At 37.4% G+C, this 22,109-nt stretch overlaps 3 protein-coding genes across 3 annotated transcripts; all 3 read right to left on the reverse strand.

The window, feature by feature from the left end:
- Positions 1-16,512: 16,512 nt before the first annotated feature.
- Positions 16,513-17,042, reverse strand: N7482_008320 (uncharacterized protein; the record flags this gene model as incomplete). The annotated part of the gene is made up of 2 exons (XM_056690444.1): positions 16,513-16,860; positions 16,911-17,042. 2 exons carry the CDS (start codon positions 17,040-17,042, stop codon positions 16,513-16,515), a joined length of 480 nt encoding a protein of 159 aa, XP_056540209.1.
- A 375-nt stretch (positions 17,043-17,417) lies between these two features.
- On the reverse strand, positions 17,418-18,780 carry exg1 (glucan 1,3-beta-glucosidase; the record flags this gene model as incomplete). The annotated part of the gene is made up of 3 exons (XM_056690445.1): positions 17,418-18,208; positions 18,269-18,648; positions 18,713-18,780. 3 exons carry the CDS (start codon positions 18,778-18,780, stop codon positions 17,418-17,420), a joined length of 1,239 nt encoding a protein of 412 aa, XP_056540210.1.
- Positions 18,781-20,640: 1,860 nt separating this feature from the next.
- On the reverse strand, positions 20,641-22,042 carry N7482_008322 (TauD/TfdA family dioxygenase; the record flags this gene model as incomplete). Its single annotated transcript, XM_056690446.1, has 4 exons — positions 20,641-21,024; positions 21,104-21,312; positions 21,373-21,515; positions 21,621-22,042. 4 exons carry the CDS (start codon positions 22,040-22,042, stop codon positions 20,641-20,643), a joined length of 1,158 nt encoding a protein of 385 aa, XP_056540211.1.
- Positions 22,043-22,109: the final 67 nt, after the last annotated feature.

The following is a 22,109-nucleotide window of genomic DNA, read 5'->3' on the forward strand; positions in this document are numbered from 1 at the left end:
CTGATTCAGCTGCTGAACTAGCTATAGGCCCTCTTCGACCGTGAGGCCTCCTTCGTGCACTATCTGTTATTTTAATCGTGTGCGTTTTTAGCGTATTTTCTCATTCGCGGTGTGTAGAACGCTGTTTTCCTGCGCTAATAGCGCGGCCCTATAAAGCGAGATATAAGCGCCTTTGATAATCTGATCTAGTACGGTTTTTAATAGGCTCGGAGGGCTATTTAACCGATATCTTAATAGACCCTTTAATATCGAAGCTGATTTTTGTAATTGGACGACGGTTCTAAGTATTTTTAGGCTAAATTAGCTATACCTAGTGTAGGGTTAGCTATTCGGTGGCGACGGCGTTCGGAGTAAGATATTAAGCTTCGAAAGTACTCGATCTACGTCGACCGGAATAAGACTAGTAGTAGCGAAGCTATTTTGAATAATATAAGATTAAAAGGCCTCTATCCCGGGCGTACTCTGCGAGGAAATCGAATTTGTCGATGTAGTTATACGACGTACGAGCTAGATCGCTTATATAGCGACTATATATACGTTTTAATATAGCGAAATACTTAATATTAAGCGGTTATAAAAGATACGAAGAGTACGGAGGTATATAAAGGGGTATAATATGATTTTCTATATAGATCTAGTCGAATTGAGCCGTAAGATAGCTACCGTAGCTATTAAGAATTAATAACCGATATTTCCCTTTTATATGTATCGTTGTCGCTAGAATGAATAGCTTCTATAGCTACCGAAGGCTAATTTTATCGGTAGTCTAACTATTTAGCGAGACCTCGATACGCTAGTCCTTTAGAAGATAAAGCTTTTCGTTGAACCACGACGCTATAAAGTTTTTACCTTTAAATATTACGTATAGTAGTAGCGAATAGCCACTAGCGCTTACTACTTCGATTATAGTAACCTATTTACGATTACCTAGTTATAAAATCGATCGCCGACCGTAATATTCCGCCCTTATAACGACCTTCTGTGTAGCTATAATCCCTATAGCGAAGCCGGTCTCGTTAAAGTTATAGATATCCTCTAGTTAGATTAGACCTCGCCAAAGACCGCTTGGGACCAGACCGGACCGGGGACCGGACCGCACTATGTAGGGCTTGGTCCTTACTTTTAGGACCGCACCACTGCGGTCCCGGTCCCCCGTACGGTCCTGTAAATAAGATAAATATAGGAAACCCCGTAATATATATATTTTATGTAAAATCAGTTAGTATTTTTTAGTATTCTACTTTTATTCTTTATTTATATAGGCTAATACTAGCTTAAAGAGGATTTCTATAGAAAAAAACTAATAATAATAATTTCGGCCGAAAAAACCTAATTCTTTATCTCTACTAATTATATATAAAATCTATATTATATCTTAATCTCTTTAGAATACGCCCTGATAAACGCCTCTAGATATTAAAATTAGGTAAAGGGATCTTATTATCTTCTACCTTAGAAAGCTAGCTATTAATAGCCTTTCTCTTCCCTAGCGCTCGTTAACTAGGCTATTAAGTAGATACTTCTATAGAAGTGTCTATTATCCTACCTTCTTTATTATCGCTAATAGGATTAAACTTCTTATTATCTTACTTAGTATTATCTTACTCTTTCTTTACTTACTTCTCTTAGGTAGAGAGAAACTTATCTATTAGCGTAAGCTACTCTAACTATATATTAAATCTTATTATATATATAAATATTATAAGATCCTAAATAGTATATAGGCTTAATAAGCCCTAGTAATAGTAATATATATTATAAGTAGAGTTAAAGAGCCTCTCTACCCTAGAGCTACTAGCTAGAGTTATAAAGATATCTCGGGTAAGGCTTACTAAGATAGGATACTTTACCTTATAGGCCTTCTAGAAGATAAGTAATATTAATTAGATAGTATCTAGAGAGATTAGTATTAATAAATATTAAGATATAAGTAAAATTAAACTTACTACTTCTAAGATATCTTATAAGTTTATCTAGAATAGTTAGCGCTAACTAGAGAGAGTATAAGATATAGGGCCTACAATAGGTCTGACAATAGGGCCTATAATAGGTCCGATAATTAAAGAACCTAAGGTTCTGCTAAATCATTCATTACCCCTTTATATATAAAAATACTAAAAATACTATATAACTAATATAGCTAGCCGAAAATAGCTATTACTATATAACTAAATATATCTAGACTAATATAACTAAATATATACGGCTAGCTAAATATAACTAATATTATATAATCTAATATAACTAGTGTAATACTATATACTAGATTAATATCTAATATAACCTAGTAAGACTTAGCTATAAATATAGGTAAAAACCCCTAGCTAGAAATAATATTATTAAGCTTTCTTACTATCTTCTTTACTATTTTTCTATCTATTTTTACCTTCCTTCCTATCGTATCCTCTAGCTTGCTTAGAGGTTATAAGCCCGAGTTACTCTACTAAAATTTTCTAAAAATCTTTTTACCCTACCTTTTCTTCTATATCTTTTATATACTATCAAAATTATTAATATATTTTATATCTTACTATATATTATTAAGATCTTCGATATCTTAATATATATTATTAATATATCTTCTTTTAGAAAGATATTAATTAAAAAACTTATTAGCAGTAAGAACTATATCGAATAGTCTCTTTAGATAAAATTAGCCTTAATTAAAGATGATCTAGTTAATCTAATCTTAGAAGAGAAACTATTAACTACTAAAAATAACTAAAAGGCCTTAGTATATATTAAATTATTCTACGCTAAAAGACCTTTTCTATTTATTAAATATAAAGAAAATATATATAGGGCCTAGTAAACGCTAGAAATACTATATAATCCTAAAGGATTTATAACTAAATATCTAACGTTTAGGGAGTTCTTTAATATATTATTAGTTAATTTTAATATAATAGAAGAATATCTTAATAAGGTTAAACTTCTATTAGATAATCTTATATTAAAAGATCTAATACTGCTAGAATAGGCTATAATTATATAGGTTCTGAATAGTCTTAATAAAGACTACTAAGGATTTATATAGAATATTATATAATCGCTTCGATAAGATCTAAAAGCCTATACCGTTAATATACTATTCGCTAGCCTAATCGATGAGGCTCGCAGAAAGATATCGAACGAGAAAATATATAATATATTAAATCGATTCAAAAAATAGATATAAATATTAAATAGCCGTTTCTATAGTAACTATAAGAAAATAGGCTATCTTATTAATAATTGCTAGTTCCTTTATACTAATAAACGCCTAGCTAGGTAAAAGGTAAAACTAAACGATTTAAATAGGTTAAATAGACTAAATAACTAGAATAAAATTATAAAAAATAATCAAAATATCAAAAATACCTAAAATAACTAGAAGAAATCTAACTATTTCGTAGCTATAATTAAATTAGAGATTTCTAGTTAGAAATCTAATAATACTAAAGATATTAATACTTTATCTTATATTAATAAAGATATTAATATTAATAAAGATATTAATATTAATAAAGATATTAATATTAATAAAGATATTAATACTAATACCCTCTTATATAATAATTAAATAAACCTTAATAATATTTATATCGATATAGGTAGTTTTAATCTAACAGACAATCTAATAGAGATAAATACCCCTATATATTAAGAAGAAATATATACTAATATAGCTATATTAGATATAAAGCATAATAGATATAAGGTTAAAGAAAGAGATATTTAAAACTCTATTAAAAAAGGCTACTATCTACTAAAAGTTGATTTAATTATCGATACTACTACTACTATCTATACTATATCTAAACTATAATATTTCTATAGCTATATAACTATAAATAAAATAATTCTATAGGGAAAAGCTAAATCTATTAAAGTTAGATATATTAGTAATATTATAATACGGACGAATACTAACTATATCTATATTATCCGAAATATCTTATATATACTAGAACTAGGTATCAATATACTTAGTATAAATCGACTAGATAATACTCTATCTTTATTTACTAAAGATAAAGTATATATATACTATACTAAAAATAACTAAAAGAAAATAACCTTTATAGGCTATAAGAAAGATAGCTTATATAAGACTACTATTAATATTATCTACCTAAAAAGAAAAGATCGATCTAAAGCTATCTTAGCTATAAGATCTAATAAGAAATCCTCTATAAAATTATAGTATAAATATCTAGGATATATCGGCCTAATACTATTAAAGAAAATACTAGACTAATTAAATATTAATATATTAGTAGATAATATATCTAACTATATTAATAATATATACAAAATTTACCTACTATCTAAATATAATAGATCTATTAATAAAAGATTAATAGATTAGAAAGATTTTAATATAGGCGAGAGAATTTATAGCGATATTAGTAGGCCTATTAGCCCTAAGACTTTTAATAGCTATATATACTATATAACCTTTCTAGATAAAAAATCTAGATACCTAAATATTATATTGCTAAAATTAAAAGATTAAGCCTACTAAAGCTTTAAAGACTATAAAAATCTATTAGAAAATTAGACTAAGACTACTATTAAAGAGTTCTTTACTAATAATAGTACTAAATATATTAATAATAGATACTCTATATCTCTAAAAAGATATAGTATTATTTATCAAAAATTACCTACCTATATAAAAGAGCCTAATAGGCTAAATAAAAGAATAAACCTTATATTACTTAATAAGCTTCGAAGCTTATTAATATACTTAAAATTAGACTAATAGCTTTAGGGAGAAGTATTACTAGTAGTTATATATATATATAATAGAACGCTATATAAAGCTATTAGTTATAAGATACTATATAAAATATATTATAGTAAAACGCCTAAAATTAATTATATTAGAATATAGGGCTCTTTAGCCTATTACTATACGAATAAATATATAGAAAAACTTACTCTACGTAAAAATATAGCTATATTAGTAGGCTATAGTAATTAAAAGTACTATAAACTATACGATATAAAGCTAAAAAGAACTATATAGTTAAGAGATACTATAATTCTTAAAGGAAAATTCCTATAAGATTAAATATATATAGCTAAACCTATCGATATAACGTTAAAACCTATAATACCTATATCTATAGCTAAAGCTAAGGAAAATAACTATAACTAAAAAACTAAAAATATTAATATTAATTAAAATAACTAAATTAATATAAATAAATAAAAATTAATTAATACTTTACTAATATATAAGATTAAAGTTTAAATACCCCTATATAAACCTAATAATTAATATAATATATTAAAAGATTAATATAATATTAAAAAAGAATATATATATAATATAGAGGATACTATATTACTAAACTATATTAAAAATATCTATATAAAAAATACTATAGATTATATACTATCCTCTATAACTATAGAAGAACTAAGCTTATTTAAATAAGCTATAAGATTAAATAAAAAAGACTAATAGTATAAGGCCTATCTATATAAAAATAAAGAACTATTAAATTAAAATACCTATAATATTATTAATATCCCTAACGGTATTATACTAATTAAAAGCCGGTAGGTCTTTAAGAAAAAGCCTATAAATTAAATATAATTAATTAAAAATAACTATATAATAGATAAGAATTAAACTATAAGATAGAAGGCTAGATAGGTTATATAAGGATTTTATTAAAAGCTTAGTATTAATTTTCTAGAGACTTTCTCTACTACTATACGTATAGAAACCTAGTATATACTACTTATTATAGTAGTTAATAAAGGCTAGTATATTATATAATATAATATCAAAAATATATTTATATATATTAATATTAATACTAATATATATACTATATTACCTAAGGGGCTATATAATAACGAAAAATATAAAAATAAATACTACTACCTAAGAAAGGTACTATATAGCCTAAAATAAAGCCCTAGGCTATAGTACTAATATTTTACTACTATAGCTAAAGCCTTAGGGTTTAATATATTATCTTATAATAAAGGTATATTTATAAACTATTAGATAAAAGCTATATTAATAGTATATATTAATAATATATTATTTATATACTCTAATATTATATATATAAGAGAAATAGCTATAAAAGCTAATAAATATATTAAACTAGAAGAGATTAGTAAAGTATTAATTTTGCTAGGTAATAATATTAATATTAACTATATATTAAAATAGATATATATTAATTAAAAAGACTATATCAAAAAACTACTAGATAAGTTTAATATATATAATAGATTCAAACTTAGCTAAATACTAGGAGAAGCTAGTATTAAACTAAAGAAAAATATATATAAAGTAAACGAAAAGACTATAAAAATATATTAAAAAGAGATCGGATGTCTACTATTTCTTAGCCTAAAAACTAGGCTAGATATAATATTCTCTGTTAACTACTATATAAGATATATAAGTAATCTATTAGATAATTATATTAATATATTTAATAAGATATAGAAATATCTATTATATAGCCTAAATATTAGCCTAAAATATAACTACTTAGGAAAAAATCTATATATAAAAGGCTACTCTAATAGTGATTAGGATAGTAACCTTGATAACTGTAGATCTACTACTAGCTATATCTTTAGCTTATTAGGTGATCTAGCTATAAATAACCTAATAAGCTAGACCTCCTAGCTATAAAAAACTATTACCCTAAGCTCTACTAAGGCAGAATATATAGCTATAAAAGAAACTATAAAAGAAGCTATATATATCTCTAATATATATAACTATATAAATACTAAATTAGATCTTGGCTATATATCTAATATACCACTAATTCTAGTAGATAATAATAGCGCTATAAAATTAGGACATAACCCTGAATTTTATAAAAGATCAAAATATATTAATATATAATATTATTTTATAAGAGAAGCTATATTAAATGAAAAGGTAAAAATAACCTTTATACCTACAAAAAGTTAGCTAGCTGATCTATTGATAAAAACTCTATTAAAACCTATATTCCAAGAATTAAAAGAACTAGCAAATCTAGTTAATATTGAAAAATAACCTATACTATATCATACTATAACTATAACTATATTAATATAACTATACTAAATTATAAACTAGAATTATATTATAACCTATATCTATACTAATCTATATATCTACTAGCAAATCTAGTTAATATTGAAAAATAACCTATACTATATCATACTATAACTATAACTATATCAATATAACTATACTAAATTATAAACTAGAATTATATTATAACCTATATCTATACTAATCTATATATCTATATAGATATATAGATTAAGGGGGGATATAAGATATAGGGCCTATAATAGGTCTGACAATAGGGCCTACAATAGGTCCGATAATCAAAGAACCTAAGGTTCTGCTAAATCATTCATTACCCCTTCATACATAAAAATACCAAAAATACCACATAACTAATATAGCTAGCCGAAAACAGCTACTACTATATAACTAAATGCATCCAGACTAATGCAACCAAACGCATACAGCTAGCTGAATGCAACCAATATCATACAATCTGATGCAACCAGTATAATACTACATGCCAGATTAATATCTAATATAACCTAGTGAGACTTAGCTATAAATATGGGTAAAAACCCCTAGCTAGAAATAATATCATCAAGCTTTCTCACTATCTTCTTCACTATTTTTCTATCTATTTCTACCTTCCTTCCTATCGCATCCTCTAGCTTGCTTAGAGAGAGGTAGTAAATCTTAGAAAGATATTAATATTAGATATATTATTATTTAGTAACTAGGTTATTAATATTAACTATACCTCTATATAGCGCTATTAGTAAGGCTAGATATAAGTCTTAAGGGACTCTTAATACCGTAGTACCTAATATTTCTCCTATTCTAGTATCTTAAAGAACTTAAGCTTATTTCGTAGCCCTAAGATAATCCTAATTATATAGAGATTATTTAGAATATTATTAGTCTAGCTATAATACTCTATAAGCTTTTCGCGCTTATACTCTAGTACTAGCTTTATTACCTTCTTCTACCTAATATTCTTTCGTACTAGCTATACCTTTATTTTATTAATATAGGTAAATAAGGTATTATAGATCCTAAATATATTATAGATAGTTATATTAGTTATAGTTAATAGAGATAAAATAAACTTAAAGAAAAAGTAGATAATTAATAGTAGATAGTTAACCTATCGCTATTTATCCTTATCTAGCTTTATATTAGTTAGATTAAACTAATTATAAAACCTATTAAATATAGTCTATAGCTAATATACGTACTAAAATATAAGAAAGGTAGAATTCTAGCGTATTTAGATATCTTATATTAGTATAAGCTTTTATTCGTTTATCTAAAATATATAAAAGCTCTTACGGCGCTAGGGGCTTTTATTAATATAGATTACTATCTTCCGAACCTAGAGAATAATATATAGTTAATACTAAATAGAGAAATAGTAGTAAAAAGGAGGTATAGTATACTTTATTTAGGGTTTATATAATCTTTTAATTCTCTTACTAGGCGCTATCTCCCTAATCAGCCTATTCTATCTCTTCCCTATTATTTCGTAGGTTCGTATCTATCTAGCTAAGAAGCTCTTTAAGACTAAGCTATATAATATATATAATATATATAATATATAGTATATAAATAATTAGTATATAACTAGGAAGCTTAAGAGACGAAATAGTCTCTTTAAGAGTAGTTAGTAATATACTATTATTCGATATATTATTAGTTATAATTATAAGTATATAATTAGTAATCTAATACTTCTTAAATAGCCTAAGTAGAATACTACTTAGATAGGTACCTATATAGGAGCTATAGAGAGATTTAAAGCTAAGTAGAATCTTATAATAGTTCTATCTAAGATTAATAAAATAGCTAGTAATTACTATAAACACTTAGCTAAAAGGAGAGGTCTAGTAATCTAATACTATAGAAAGCTTAGTACCCTCTAGAAGTATTTAAAGTAGAGACTCCTAATATTCGGTAACTATTTTCTAAAGATACTAATAGATAGTCTTAGTACTAGGAATTTTAAGGGTAGATAGGGTAGAGGAAGCTATCTCGATAAAGATATAAAATTTAGGGTATTTAATAAGCTAAAATAGTAGGCGTATAGTAATAATAAAGGTAGTTAATCTATCTATCTAAGCTTTTAGTAAGAAGCTTTTATTACAAAAAGGAAGATTTATCTAGCGATAATTATATAAATTAGTATAAATTAGCCTTATAGATAGGATTTATACTATATTTAAGATTATCTTTCTAATATCTTATATCTTACCTTTTCTTTTTTAATAGATAGTAGCTTATAAGTAATACCTATTTATAGTAGATATTCCTCTATACCAGTCGGTAGGATAAGTAAAGATATAACTATACTATTTATATATTACCTTAAGAGATCTATTAGAGATAGAAGTAACCTAGTAGAAATATTCTAAAACGCCTACTTAGCGTTTACCCTTAAAGATATTTCGTACTATTTTACTTCTAAACTTAGTCTTTCGCTATTAATCGATAAAATCTTCGTTAACTATCTCTATCTAAAGAAGAAACTACTTCTTTCCGTATAGACTAATAAGCTAGAGGGTCTCTAGAATTAGTATAGATATCGCTAGTTATATAAAAGCTATACTAGCTATTAAAGTTAGTATTTTATCTTCGTCTAGATTAAATAGCCTATTAGATATAAGAAAGAAGAGTATATCCGGAGGGTTATCCTTAAAGACTAATAAAAGATAGTTATTAGAGAACTAGGATACCTAGCTCTATAATATATTAATAAATAGTATATAAGAGAAGGTAGGAAGTAAGGCTTAGGGGTAATAAAGAATAAGGCTAGGGGGTAATAGGAAAGATATATAATTATTTTTTTATCTAGATAAATAAATAATTAGAGGGATTATTATAAAGGAAAAGTAATAGATAGATAATTTAAGATAGAACTAACTAGATTCTAGATAGTAATTAGCTAATAAGACCTACTCTCCTACGGTCTTTATAGTCTAAAACCGTAAGGACCGCTAAGGAACCGCTAAAAGATCTTAAGGACCGCTAGAAGATTACTATCCCCGCTTAAAAATTACTACCTTAGGGGTAGTAGATTATATATAGGTTTCTAATAGCTATTATAGCTATTAGAGAACTAGGCTAAGGATATTAATAATATCTTAGTATATAGCCTAGATTTCTAACAGCCGTCGAGGATTTTATAACTAGGGAAATCAATAGTATCTAGATAATAGATAGTATTAAATTCTAATAGCCGTTAAAATTTCCGACGGCTATTAGAAATTAATACTAAGCATATTAGCTAGCTAATATATATTTCTAACTATAAAACTAACAAAACTCCTACCCCTCCCTAACCTCTCTACTAGAGTAGTAAAATACTTAAATTTTAGTTAGTTCTTATACTTAAATAAATAATATTCTAATATATAAGCTCATTTTACCTACTTTATTAATAATTAGGCCTAATTTATAATAAATATTAGTATATATACTAAAACAGTATTTAATAACAGTAATAAACGCAGCTAAATTATTAGTTTATACGGCCGAAAAAGGAAGGTCTTAGCAGAATTATAAATATATAGGGGACCGTATAGTAGACCGTAAAGGACTATAGGGGACCGTAGTACGGTCCTAGCTACTTTGAAAAAAGACTAAGGACCGGAGGGCCCGGTCCCGGTCCTAAGATTTAGGACCGGACCCGGTCTTTGGCGAGGTCTAAGTTAGATACCGTTCGCGTCGATAACATCTTATACGGTCGTAAACTAGGCTCGTAGTGAGGTAGGGTCTTCGTTTTAGGCTCTTTAGTAATCGTAGCGTCTAGAGAATACTAAACGAAGCTTAGGGCGTCGTTATACGAAGCTTAATAGCTAATTTTTACCTATAGTAGCTAGAGGGTCTTCACTACGCACAGCTAGTAGAATATTGGCTATTTCTCGCACCGTAGAGAGCCTAGGCGCTACACTACGCATATCTATAACGTAATTCCCTGCCGTTCGGAACACCCAAAACACCATACTAAATACGATTTCTCAGGTCACAGTATATCAACAACGAGAAGTTAGTTTTACTTGATTCTTAGAATAGTATAATTTCATAGTATTAGAAATACTATAGTATAGCTAAAATATTCAGAAAATGATTATTTACTTGCATTACCAAAAATACCCTTAGATCGAGTGATGAAGATATATATATCTATATTATCACGCCTCAAAATACTTCTCGACCTAACAAAAATACCTAGTATGATATATCAAACACTAAGATATCCTAAGACTACATACTAGGCCTTGAGCGTTGAAATATGAAGTTGTAAAATATCGCATTTAGTATGGTGTTTTGGGTGTTCCGAACGGCTAGGTGTTCCGAACGGCAGGGAATTACGTTAGAGATAATCTACTTAGTAAGCGAATCCTCTTCGGTTTGGGTTAATTTATGGCTAGACGGGCGCTTATCGACGCGTAAGGTCCGGTGGTAAGCGCACGCGTATAGTGTAGTGAGTGGTATTCTATATAGCCTCGCTGCTGCGCGGAGAGTGGTGATACGGCGATTTTTGATATCATCAAGGGCTAATAAGATCTTGCCCTCTTGATTGGCCGCTTTCTGCGCAGATTCGGGCCGAATTGGTGGCATAGTAGGTGGTTGAATTAGATGGGTGGTTTAGAAGACGCGTTTTTTGAAGAGGTGTTCCGGTCGGGCGGGTGTTCCGGTCGGGCGGGAATTACGTTACCAGACGGGCATGTTTCTGTCTGTGCGGCCGATACTCGGCTGTTACAAAGCCTGAGTTATTATGTAACGTAATATTACATACAAAAACATAAGGAAATTGGGCACTTGATGAATAAGCCCGTTGTTAGTGGTAAGTTACTATAGAGTAGTAACTTACCACTAACGTAATTCCCGCCCGACCTGGCCACCCGGCCGACCTGGCCACCCCAAAACACCATACTAAATGCAATATTTCACAGCTTCATATTTCAACAATCAAAGCTGATTATATAGTCTTGGGATATCTTGGTGTTTAATATATTATACTAGGTATTTTTATTAGGTCGAGAAATATTTTAGGGTATCACAAACTAGATATATATATCTTCATCGCTCGATCGGGGTGTATTTTTGGTAATAGTAGTAATTAATCATTTCCTGAATATATTCGTCATGCTATAATATTTCTAATGCTAAGAAAACATATCCTACTTAGAATCAAGTAGAACCAATTTCTTGTTGTTGATATACTATGACCTGAAAATTCGCATTTAGTATGGTGTTTTGGGGTGGCCAGGACGGCCGGGTGGCCAGGTCGGGCGGGAATTACGTTAACAACGGGCTTATTCATCAAGCGCCCAGGTTTCTTATATTTTTATATATACAGTGGCGTTCCATTAGTTTGAAACCCTCCGTTTTGACCGCCTTACTTTACCGCCCACCATATTAAGCCGACCGCTCCTAAACATGCTTTAATACGCTTAGTATATGTGTATTCTTCTGTTGTTTTATGCAATTTAAAGCTATTTAAAGCTATTTCGACACTAAAAATACCTCTATACTAGTTTTTGGTGTAGAATACGAGGTTTTAACTAGCAGAAAGTGTGGCAGAAAATTATGTAATCAAATGGGAGGGTTTCAAACTAATGGAACGCCACTGTAATACTAGCTTACAGAGAAACTCAGGCTTTATAACAGCCGAGTATCGGCCGCACGGACAGAAATACGTCCGTACAGCCAGGGGATAGCTATTCAACAGGCAATCCCCCTGATTTTCGATCATCATCAATCTGATCAATTATATCTAGTCCCATTGGACATCTTTCATACTAGCCCATACAGAATCAGCCCATTCTGTCAATATATGGAAGACGTCGTGAATTCGATCATATTGCTGAGGTAAGCTTAGACGGTAAGCCCGGGAACCAATAGATTGTAGTACTCGGAACGGCCCAATGTAGCGCGGGGCTAGTTTCTTGCTGCCTTTTCAACCTCAGGTTCTTTGTTGATAATCAGACAAGATCGCCCCTCTTGAAGTGCATCGGTTGGTGGTCTTTATTATAGTGTTTGGCCATGGTTTCGTTTGCATTTCGCCAGTTTTCCTGCAATCTTTGACGGAGTGCTTCAAGTTTCTCAATTCGTGCGGATGCCGCTGGGACCTCTCCTAAAGCCGGTTCGCCCTCGAAGCGGTGTTGGAAGGATGGTGAATAGCCCAATAAGGCCTGGAAAGGAGAAGTCTTTGTGGTTGCGTTTACTGCGTTATTGCAAGCGAATTCTGCGGACCGGAGTAGGTTTGGCCACATGGCCTGGTCTTCGGCTACAAAACAGCGCAGGTAGTGTTCGAGGGTCTGGTTAACCCGTTCCGTTTGGCCATCGGTTTGGGGGTGAAACGCGGTTAAAGGCCTAAGGCGTACTTTGGAGATGTAACAAAGGCTTGACCAGAATTTGCTTGTGAACACAGAGCCACGATCGGAGACAATGCCGTCCGGTGGCCCAAAACGCAATTCAACCTCATTATGGAATAGCTCGGCAAGTTCTGCAGCCGTGATCGTCATGGAGACGGCGAAGAATAACGACCATTTCGTGAATCTATCGACAATGACAAGGATTGAGTCCACTTCTTTGTCTTGGCGCATTGAGGGTGGCAATCCGGTGACAAAATCCATCGAGAGCTCCGTAAATGGCCGCGAAGGGATTGGCAAGGGCTGAAGTTCTCCATATGGCTTATGTCTCTTTGCGGTGACACCTTGACAGGTCTGGCAATCCTGTACGTATTCGGCAACGTCTAGGTGGAGATTCGGCCAGTGATATTTTCTTTTCATTAGCTCAAGTGTTCCCGATCGGCCAAAATGGCCAGCAAGAGGGTCATCATGATGAATGCTTAACAGTTTGGTTCTCAGGTTGCTTCCCACAGGAATGTAGATTCGCTCTTTAAATTTCAAAAGACCCTCAGGTCCTATACTCCAGCCCTTGAACCCGGGGTTCGTCTGCTTTACGGCAGTCTTTCGGCGCTGAGTTTCTGGGTCTTCATCTTGAAGTTGCCCAACAAGCTCCTTAAGGTCTTTACCTGCCTCGGCAAGGTATGCCTGCTCGGAGGCGCAAGCTGGCCCCGCCTGCGCGTTAGGGAGCCGGCGCGCACGCCCGATCTCCCCCCAATCGATTGCACCAACCGTTTCATCCCTGTCTTCATTCTCTTCGAAGTGTGGGATATCCGAGGTGAGCGCACTCACAGTCAGCGACCTCAACAGAACGGTGATCAGTCGTCTGCGATTCGCTAGCCATTCGACGGCTTAACGGCGAAATCAGGTCAACCCCATGATAGTCTAACGAGAAGTGTAAGTACGGGAGTTTGTATGTCGCAGGGTCTCGACAAACCGAGCGGAACAGGCGATTCTATTTTCGACATTGCTGGTGCGCGACGCTGGCAAGTAAGGCAAGGGAGTGATTTTCGACGGAAAGGACAAAGACGAGGACAAAGAGGAAAAGGCCGGAGAGGGGCAGATACATCCTATATAGGCCTCAACTACACACGTATTTATCGGCTCAATCTAAAATTCGCGTTCAGCTCGCTTGTAGAAGACCCCGGTCGAAGTACCCGTGAATCATATTTTGCGCTGAAATTTTCCCAGGAGCTAAAATTACGTAGAAGGGGAAGGAATACGGTGAGCTTCATTTACGCTTTAGTCGAACTGACACCTGTTGACTAAACGGCGTGGACTGCGGTCGTTCTTCTTCTGGCTTCCGTCTTCCGAACCCAGAGCCGCTGCGGCGGTCGCACCTCCTCTGTTCAACCGTGTCTTCCCGTGCTTTCAAGCCCCATCTTTAGCCAGAGAGCTATCATGCTGTGCTTTGGTCTGCTCTGCAGTGCTATTGTGTTCTTTAGTACCAAGCTCAAGGAGCTACACTAATAGCGCAAAAGTCTGGGAACGCGCTAGTGGATTTTAGCGTGTTTACATCGTATCTCCCCCGACCATTGGTTTTCTTTACACCACTACACCATGGCTACGCGTTCGTTTGGCACCGAAATCAGTGGAAATCGAAGGCGAAACGCTGAATTATCCCCTGAGCAGCGCTCTGCTATAATATAAGGCAGAGAAATGAATATATCGGTTACCAAACTAGCCGACCAATTCAGCTGCTCACGCAGCACTATTACACGCACAGTTCAACGCTTCACACAACGCGCAGATATTAAATCGAATCCTCGAAGCGGCCGCCCACGAAAGTTTACACCCTCGGATTATCGTCGTATCTTTCGAATGGCTCGTCGGAATCCTTGGTGGAGCTATAGGGTGCTACGCGCGAATACCGATAGAAATCCGAGTCGTAACACTCTTCGGCGAATTTTAAAGACTTACCAACTTCACAAACGACGTTCACGCAAGCGAATACCAATATCGGGAGCTACTGCACGGAAACGATATAAATTCTCGCGGGATTAGGCTACGTTGGCTAAGGGAAACGGCCTTGAAGAGATGATCTTTTCGGACGACTGTTCCGTAATACGGAGATCGACGAATGGTAAGCGTTAGGTGTGGCGGTTCTACTCTGAAGCCTACCGACGTGATCTCGTGAATCTTAAGCCTCACGTCAAGGATATTACGTAGATGGTGTAGGCTGGAATATGGATTGGTGGACGTACGAAGTTGATCGTTATGGAATAAGACCCTACGTCGCCTCGAGGCGGATATTCGGCCGATTCCTATATCGATACGCTCGAAAACGGCCTTACTCAATACTACAAACCTAGTTATATCTTCTAACAAGATAACGCGCGGATTCATCTAGCCAAAAAGGTGCAAGATTGGTTTGAATTACGGGGGGTTTATGTATTAGATTAGCCGTCGCATTCGCCCGATATTAACCCGATTGAGCCGGTGTGGAGGCTATTAAACTTAAGGTCTTCGAGTTATATCCTGAATTAGTCAATATGGGCCAATCTCAAAGCGATTGGGCCTATTTTAGGCATTATTTAGTTACCGCATAGGATGCATTAGATCAACGGGTTATCGACAGTCTTATACGGTCGGTTCCTAGGCGTTTGGTGGCAGTGCGACGCGTACGTAAATATTACACAAGATATTAGGCTATATTTCGATAGAGCTAGTTAAAATCTACAATATCATGAATTTTTAGCCAGAAATATTGACGTTTTGTAGTAGAAATATATATTTTTAATAGGGGTGGTTGATATGGCTAATATTACCTAATAACCGGGTGTTCCCAGACTTATCGTCCAGATTGTAGTAGGGGTTCACAGGAATACGAGTAAGCAAAATTGTTCTAATTGAAAGGAAGATTGATTGTTCCTATTATTTCAGATTGAATAAGTAAGAGAATATGACAAAAGATCAATTTGATATCTGAATAACTTGGTTCTTCGTATGGATACCTCGGGAGTTATTTCCGATGGTGCGGTTTTTTCCTGATCTGCACCAGCTCCCATACCACAACAAAATCTTCATTCATGTGTACCCCCTAGGAGCCAGATACTTACTACACAACACTCATGGCAGCTCGGCTACTCGGCATGGTCGCTCACTGCTCTGCAAGACTTCGAGCACTCCTTGATGTACAGCGAGATACGCCTGCCGCCGATCCCACAACAGCGTCTCACGATTGTCACAGACCTGTCGGCGCTGTTGATCCTCGCTCTCCAGCCAGGTAGTAAATTTGTGGAGCAGGCGGTGTTCCTCCTCCAAGCGGATCCGGTGGGCCGAATGGATCACGTAGCACTCCCACAGACACAGATAGAGATCGAGGAGGCCGATGGCAGTGGACGCGTAATGCGGTATCTTGCATATGATCTGCCTCATCTCGTCTGTAAGAGAGTGGGCCGTGGCAGCCGCCACTTCCTAGGCATTCGGTCAGAATCAGCTATACATGAGAGCATGAAAATGCGCACCATCGGCTTTTTAGATGCCGAGGGTGTCTTCGCGTGCTGGCCGCCAGATGTGCCAGATGTATCTTCTTTGCCCAGAGACGCCAATTTTCTCTTCGGGGAACGCTGCGGAAATTCTGATCCAGATGAATACATGAGAAAGGGAGGGGGAGCAAGGCAGCTTCGTGGGGCGTTAGCGTCTCGTTTTCAGCTTGCGGCTGATCTGGATTGCTCTGTCCCACGAGTTTCTTGACTCTAACCAAAAAGCAGGATACGGTCAAAGAAAAGGCGATAACTGAGAGTAAGAAATGAATTCTCTGAGAAGCTAACAACAATTCAGGCCAAGCCGAATTGAATACTAAGTATATGCTACAGCTTGGAGATGATATCCAGCCTGCATGCAGCAGGCTCCAAGCTGGCCGCAGCGATGTTCAAGAAGAAGACAAACTCCGAAGAACCACTACCAATAGCAGTGGATAACCTAAATGAGAGAAAGAACGCAAAAGCAATGATTGGTATAGGGGTCATCCCTTAGCACTGGCCGGGGAACTGGCGGCTGGTGACCGGGTTGGGAAAGACACCACCGGCGAGCTGCATCTGCATGTCCCATTCGGGAGCACCTTCGGTCTTCCAGGTCCAGTAGAGCCAGCCATTGCCCTTCTCATAAGCATCCAATTGACCCTCAATGAACTGGCGGATGTTGGTACGATCGTCAGTGGTGAGAGTGTCGATGTTGCCGACAGACTTGCCGTCACAGCTGCCGAACCCTGCAGTGCCCGTGTAGCTTCCGTCCCAGCGGGCGCCAATTCCCTTGCCGTTGAGATACTTGGCGCAGTCGGTCATGGCACCAGTCCATTCGCCAACAATAGTCCACTTGTCGGAGTGGAGAACGTGGTCATTAACAAAGCCACAGGCATTGCTGACATGGGACGTGGCGTCCATAGCAAGCAGACCGTCGTCGAACACTTCGTAGTGGTGAGTATCCATCATCACATAATAGACGCCAGTGGACGCGCTCATGAAGCCGTTCCAGGATTCGGTAGGCAAGAACCCATCATGGAGAATAACCGTGGTTTCCTGGCTTGCCTCACGGGCAACACCCCAGGAGTCATAGTAGTACTGCTTGAGGCCATCCTCATTCACGCCACCGGGCACGCTCGGCTCGTTCAGAGCCTCGATTGCAGTGACAACATCGGTATCACCACCATACCGCGCAGCGAGAGCCTGGAGAGCGATTTTGGTGTTCTCCACGGTGTCGCCCTGCTGCCAACCGATGGCACCACGCTTTCCACTGTTGTCAAAGCCATTTTGAGATCCAGGGGCTGTATCACGATGTCAGCCAATCTGATTATCAAACGCAATGGAAATTTAGCTTAGCTCACCGCCGTGCAGGTCAACCACCACCTTCAGGCCAGCAGCACGAGCCCAGCCAATTGCAGCATCGAGGTAATCCAGCTGGCCATCGACGTAGGGGTCGCCGTCAAGATGCTGCAGAGCCCAGTAGCCAACAGGAATCCGAACATGGTTCATACCGGCTGCTGCAATCTGACTGAAATCATCCTGGGTGATAAAAGTGTTCCAGTGCTCCGAGAGAACATCCCGGCAGTCTGCTCCAAGTGCGGCACAGAGGGTGTACTCATCAACGGCGGCGTCACCGGCACTATCAAAGATCGAGGGTGTGATCCAGGGCTCCAACACCAGCCAGCCACCGAGGTTGACTCCACGGACCTTGTCGGCTCCGTAGTCAAAGGCAATACCACTGCTGGGGAATACTGTTAGTCTACCATATACATGAGTCTTCATTGCACCTAGTTATCTCCACTCACACTGCCGGAGAGGCAAGGGCAGCCACCAAAGACAGCCCGAAGACGCTCTTCGAGAATATGGACGACATTCTGATCTGGTCTAGGTTAAAGTCAAACCTTAAAATTCAGGAGGCTGGACTTCGGAATGAAATGAATGAAGAATGGTGGCAAGTGGCTTGGAGATTGGCGACTATAAGTAAATTCATACCGATGCTTTGGCTTCGACTTGGCCGGATGCAGGTGAAGGGCAGCTCGATTGCTTGAGAACGGAAAGCTCCAGGATTTCTGAAGAAGATAAACCACTTACGTCTCGCGAATCGACTTGTAGATCTCTCCGTCAGGTGCTTCGGCCAACCTAACAGACCTTCCGGGTATGGAAGGCGACCTGGCCGAAAACAGAAGATGGTGGGTCGACGTATCCCCGGGGTCTGGGGTTAATAACCCACACAATGGCTTTCTTGACAGAAGGTCGTAATTCGACGCCTGGCCCCGGTTTTCTGGAAGCCAGTGGGGACTTGGATCAGACGACAGGGTGGATGTCAGAAAATTAGGGGGTCACAATAGGTCACAATAGGGCTCAGACATCGGCGATCGAAATGTGAGCTCGCAGCACAAGTGAAGAATTCGAGAGAAACATGGAAATGTAGACGAGGTTAGAGCGAGACGGGATTACCCACGCCGCTGCCTTTCTCGGCAAGTCAAGATGGAAAGAGTGCTGTGACGCGGCCATCCTGGCACCTGCGGTTTTCATGGTGATGGTGTGTACCCGCGCATCTATAGGGTTGCCATTTCTAGTTTCTCGATCAACGAGCTTCGGACCTCATGGCCCACCCCCCATCATCGAGTTCTCTCATTTCGTGAATTGCTATAACAAATGGAAGTGTCTCAACTGCGGAGTTGGCACGTCACGATGACTTTGCGAGATGTGTCGAGATAATGACTGCCGCTTGCGGCAAGCAGCATGCCGGCGGCCTGGAGATCGGCCACGTGTCTGAGAAGCCCCTTCGGATCAGATTCCAAGATCAACGTGGTCCTCGGTATATGCCACTTCGGCCTGTCTGGCTGAAAATATCTGAGGTTCAAGGCGAGATGTTGTTGTGATCGCGTCGTTAACAAATAGTCGATGCAGAGCACATCGTCCGTTGTCCATTGCTGTGCAGTGTACGTGGGATCCGACCGCGACTGGGGTCTTTCTGCCCGTCGATCGCTCAGCTTGGCCTTTAAACTGGCACAGAAAAGATCAAGCCTTCGCGAGCCCGCATTCTCTGGTCTATGATGTCCAAATCAAACCAGGTTCGTGAATATCTCGGGTGCTCCCGATGTCGAGCCGCCCGACTCGCCGTTTTCGGCGACAATTCCATTGTGCCTCAACTCAAACCCATGACGCATCGCCTATGACCTATGATCCTCCCCGCAGACCAGAATTCAAAGGATCGACCGTCAATCAGGGAGTTGGGTATCAGAAGCTCAGAAAATTGCCACTGCGACTCGAGGAGACTCCACAAGTTCCGGGGTGGGGACGCCATAGCGTAGGAGTCGTGTTTGTAACGCTAAGATCGCAATGAATGCAGCCCAGGAATGCACGTGTCCTACGCCAACCCACTTGGCCTGGCAATTTAAGGCAGAGCTGAAAGGTGAGGCGCATCGGATGACTGCGAGCCCGACCGATCGAGTACCAAAGCCTGCCACTGCACCAGTAAACAGGATCTGGTAAGGTATTCAGATCCGCGTAACTCATCCGCGCAAACTTTTCCTCACGCAAACAGCAAGCGCTTGTGTACCCGAGCCAAATGTCAGTGGTCTTGCCTGGTTCTGTATAGGAGAGGATGCGTAACAGGGTTTCTAGCTCTTCAGCCAACATTCAGCCAGGCTACCGATTTGAAATTTTGAGAAATGAAGATGTATGATACACAATCTGTAAAGGATCCAAATCCTGAATTGAGGATAGGTCAAACTCTAGCGTAGCCACTATCGTTCACACCCTCGTAGTCGCGAAAGGGCTTGGGGGGCTTGGTGCTGGTCATTGTACACTGCCACAGCAATCGCCTTTTGTCATCGTCCTCCTTATGCTTCAAAAGCTGGCCAGTAATGCTGTGCATGACTCCACGATTGTGGAAGACGACCAGGCCGCCCTCTTCCCAGCGGTGCGCGTAGATATTTCTTGCCGTATAAATCTTCCTCTGCATGTTATAGACCACCTTTCTCACTTCCTCGACATTGTCCAGGACAGTGATAGCCCCAGTATGTGGGTCCCGTGTGGTAAGTTTGTAGACACAGCAACCGTGAAATTGGAGGAAAGGTCTATCTGGGTTGAGGGGGTTTCGCCAAACCATCTAATAGATCCCATCTGTTAGCGTAGTGACCGGTTTTTGGACATAGCAATGCGGGCAGAACGGTTGGGTCGAAACTCACGGGATGCTCTGCAACTTTGTCCCAGGCCCAGTCCGACCGTTTCTCAACTGGAACTTCGCGACCAAATCTTGGAATAGTCAAGCCATCTTCAGAAGCCTTGCATTGTCTGATATACTCGTAGGCCTGGGGAGCATATGTGACCGTCGTATTGAGAGCAAATTCCTGTTCCTCGGGAGTGAGAATCTCGAAAGCACGAGCGCCGGAGAAAACTGAAGAAGAGTTCAAATTAGATTGAAGCTTTTTGGAAGAAAGAATTACTGTTGACTCACATGCTGTCGCACCAGCAGCAATCTGCTTTTCTTCTCCATCCGGAAATTTGATCTTTTGGTCGGGCATATTGGGCATGCGAATGGAATGGAGGATGGTCACTTCGCCCGGCAATCTCTCATAGAATGGGGTGTCCATATGCCACCTGTATGGGCGAGTGTATCCTTGATCTAAGCTTTTTGAGCAAGAGGCTCTTCATGAAAGAGAGTATGGTCCTATTCCACGGATAAGCCAAGCTATTATTTTATACCAGCCGGAGAAACCGACCAAATGCACAACTTCGAGCTCTTTGATACCCTCGTAATCCTGGAACCTTCCAGAACCAACAATTCCAACCTGCGGGGCTCTAGGTATTCTGCCTGTTTTGTATGCAGATAGAATATTCCTTGGGTTGCTCACGGCGTTCTCACCCGCAGAATGAATATCGGTCGCATTCGAATCAAATATCTTGGCAAGCTTGGGAAGGACTGTAGGATCGATTCCCTTTTGCTTAATGATCACAACCTGGTTCTTAAGCAAGGCCTGTCGTAGAGTATCCTCGTCCTTTCTGGTCAGTTCTTCGACGTTCAGAATTGGCATTCCCGGAGCCAGCTGGATTTCTGCGCCAATAGCTGAACTCTGTCTGATATTCTTTGGAAGGAGATTGACGACCAGGCTTGTTGACTCAGACATGTCCGTAGTAGAATAATCAAGATTTTCTTTTGATTCAGAAATGTGTTGTTTCATAATATGCCTCAAC

This window comes from Penicillium canariense (genome assembly GCF_028826845.1).
Source record: "Penicillium canariense strain IBT 26290 chromosome Unknown utg000006l_segment0_segment0, whole genome shotgun sequence".
NCBI classification, from domain to species: domain Eukaryota; kingdom Fungi; phylum Ascomycota; class Eurotiomycetes; order Eurotiales; family Aspergillaceae; genus Penicillium; species Penicillium canariense.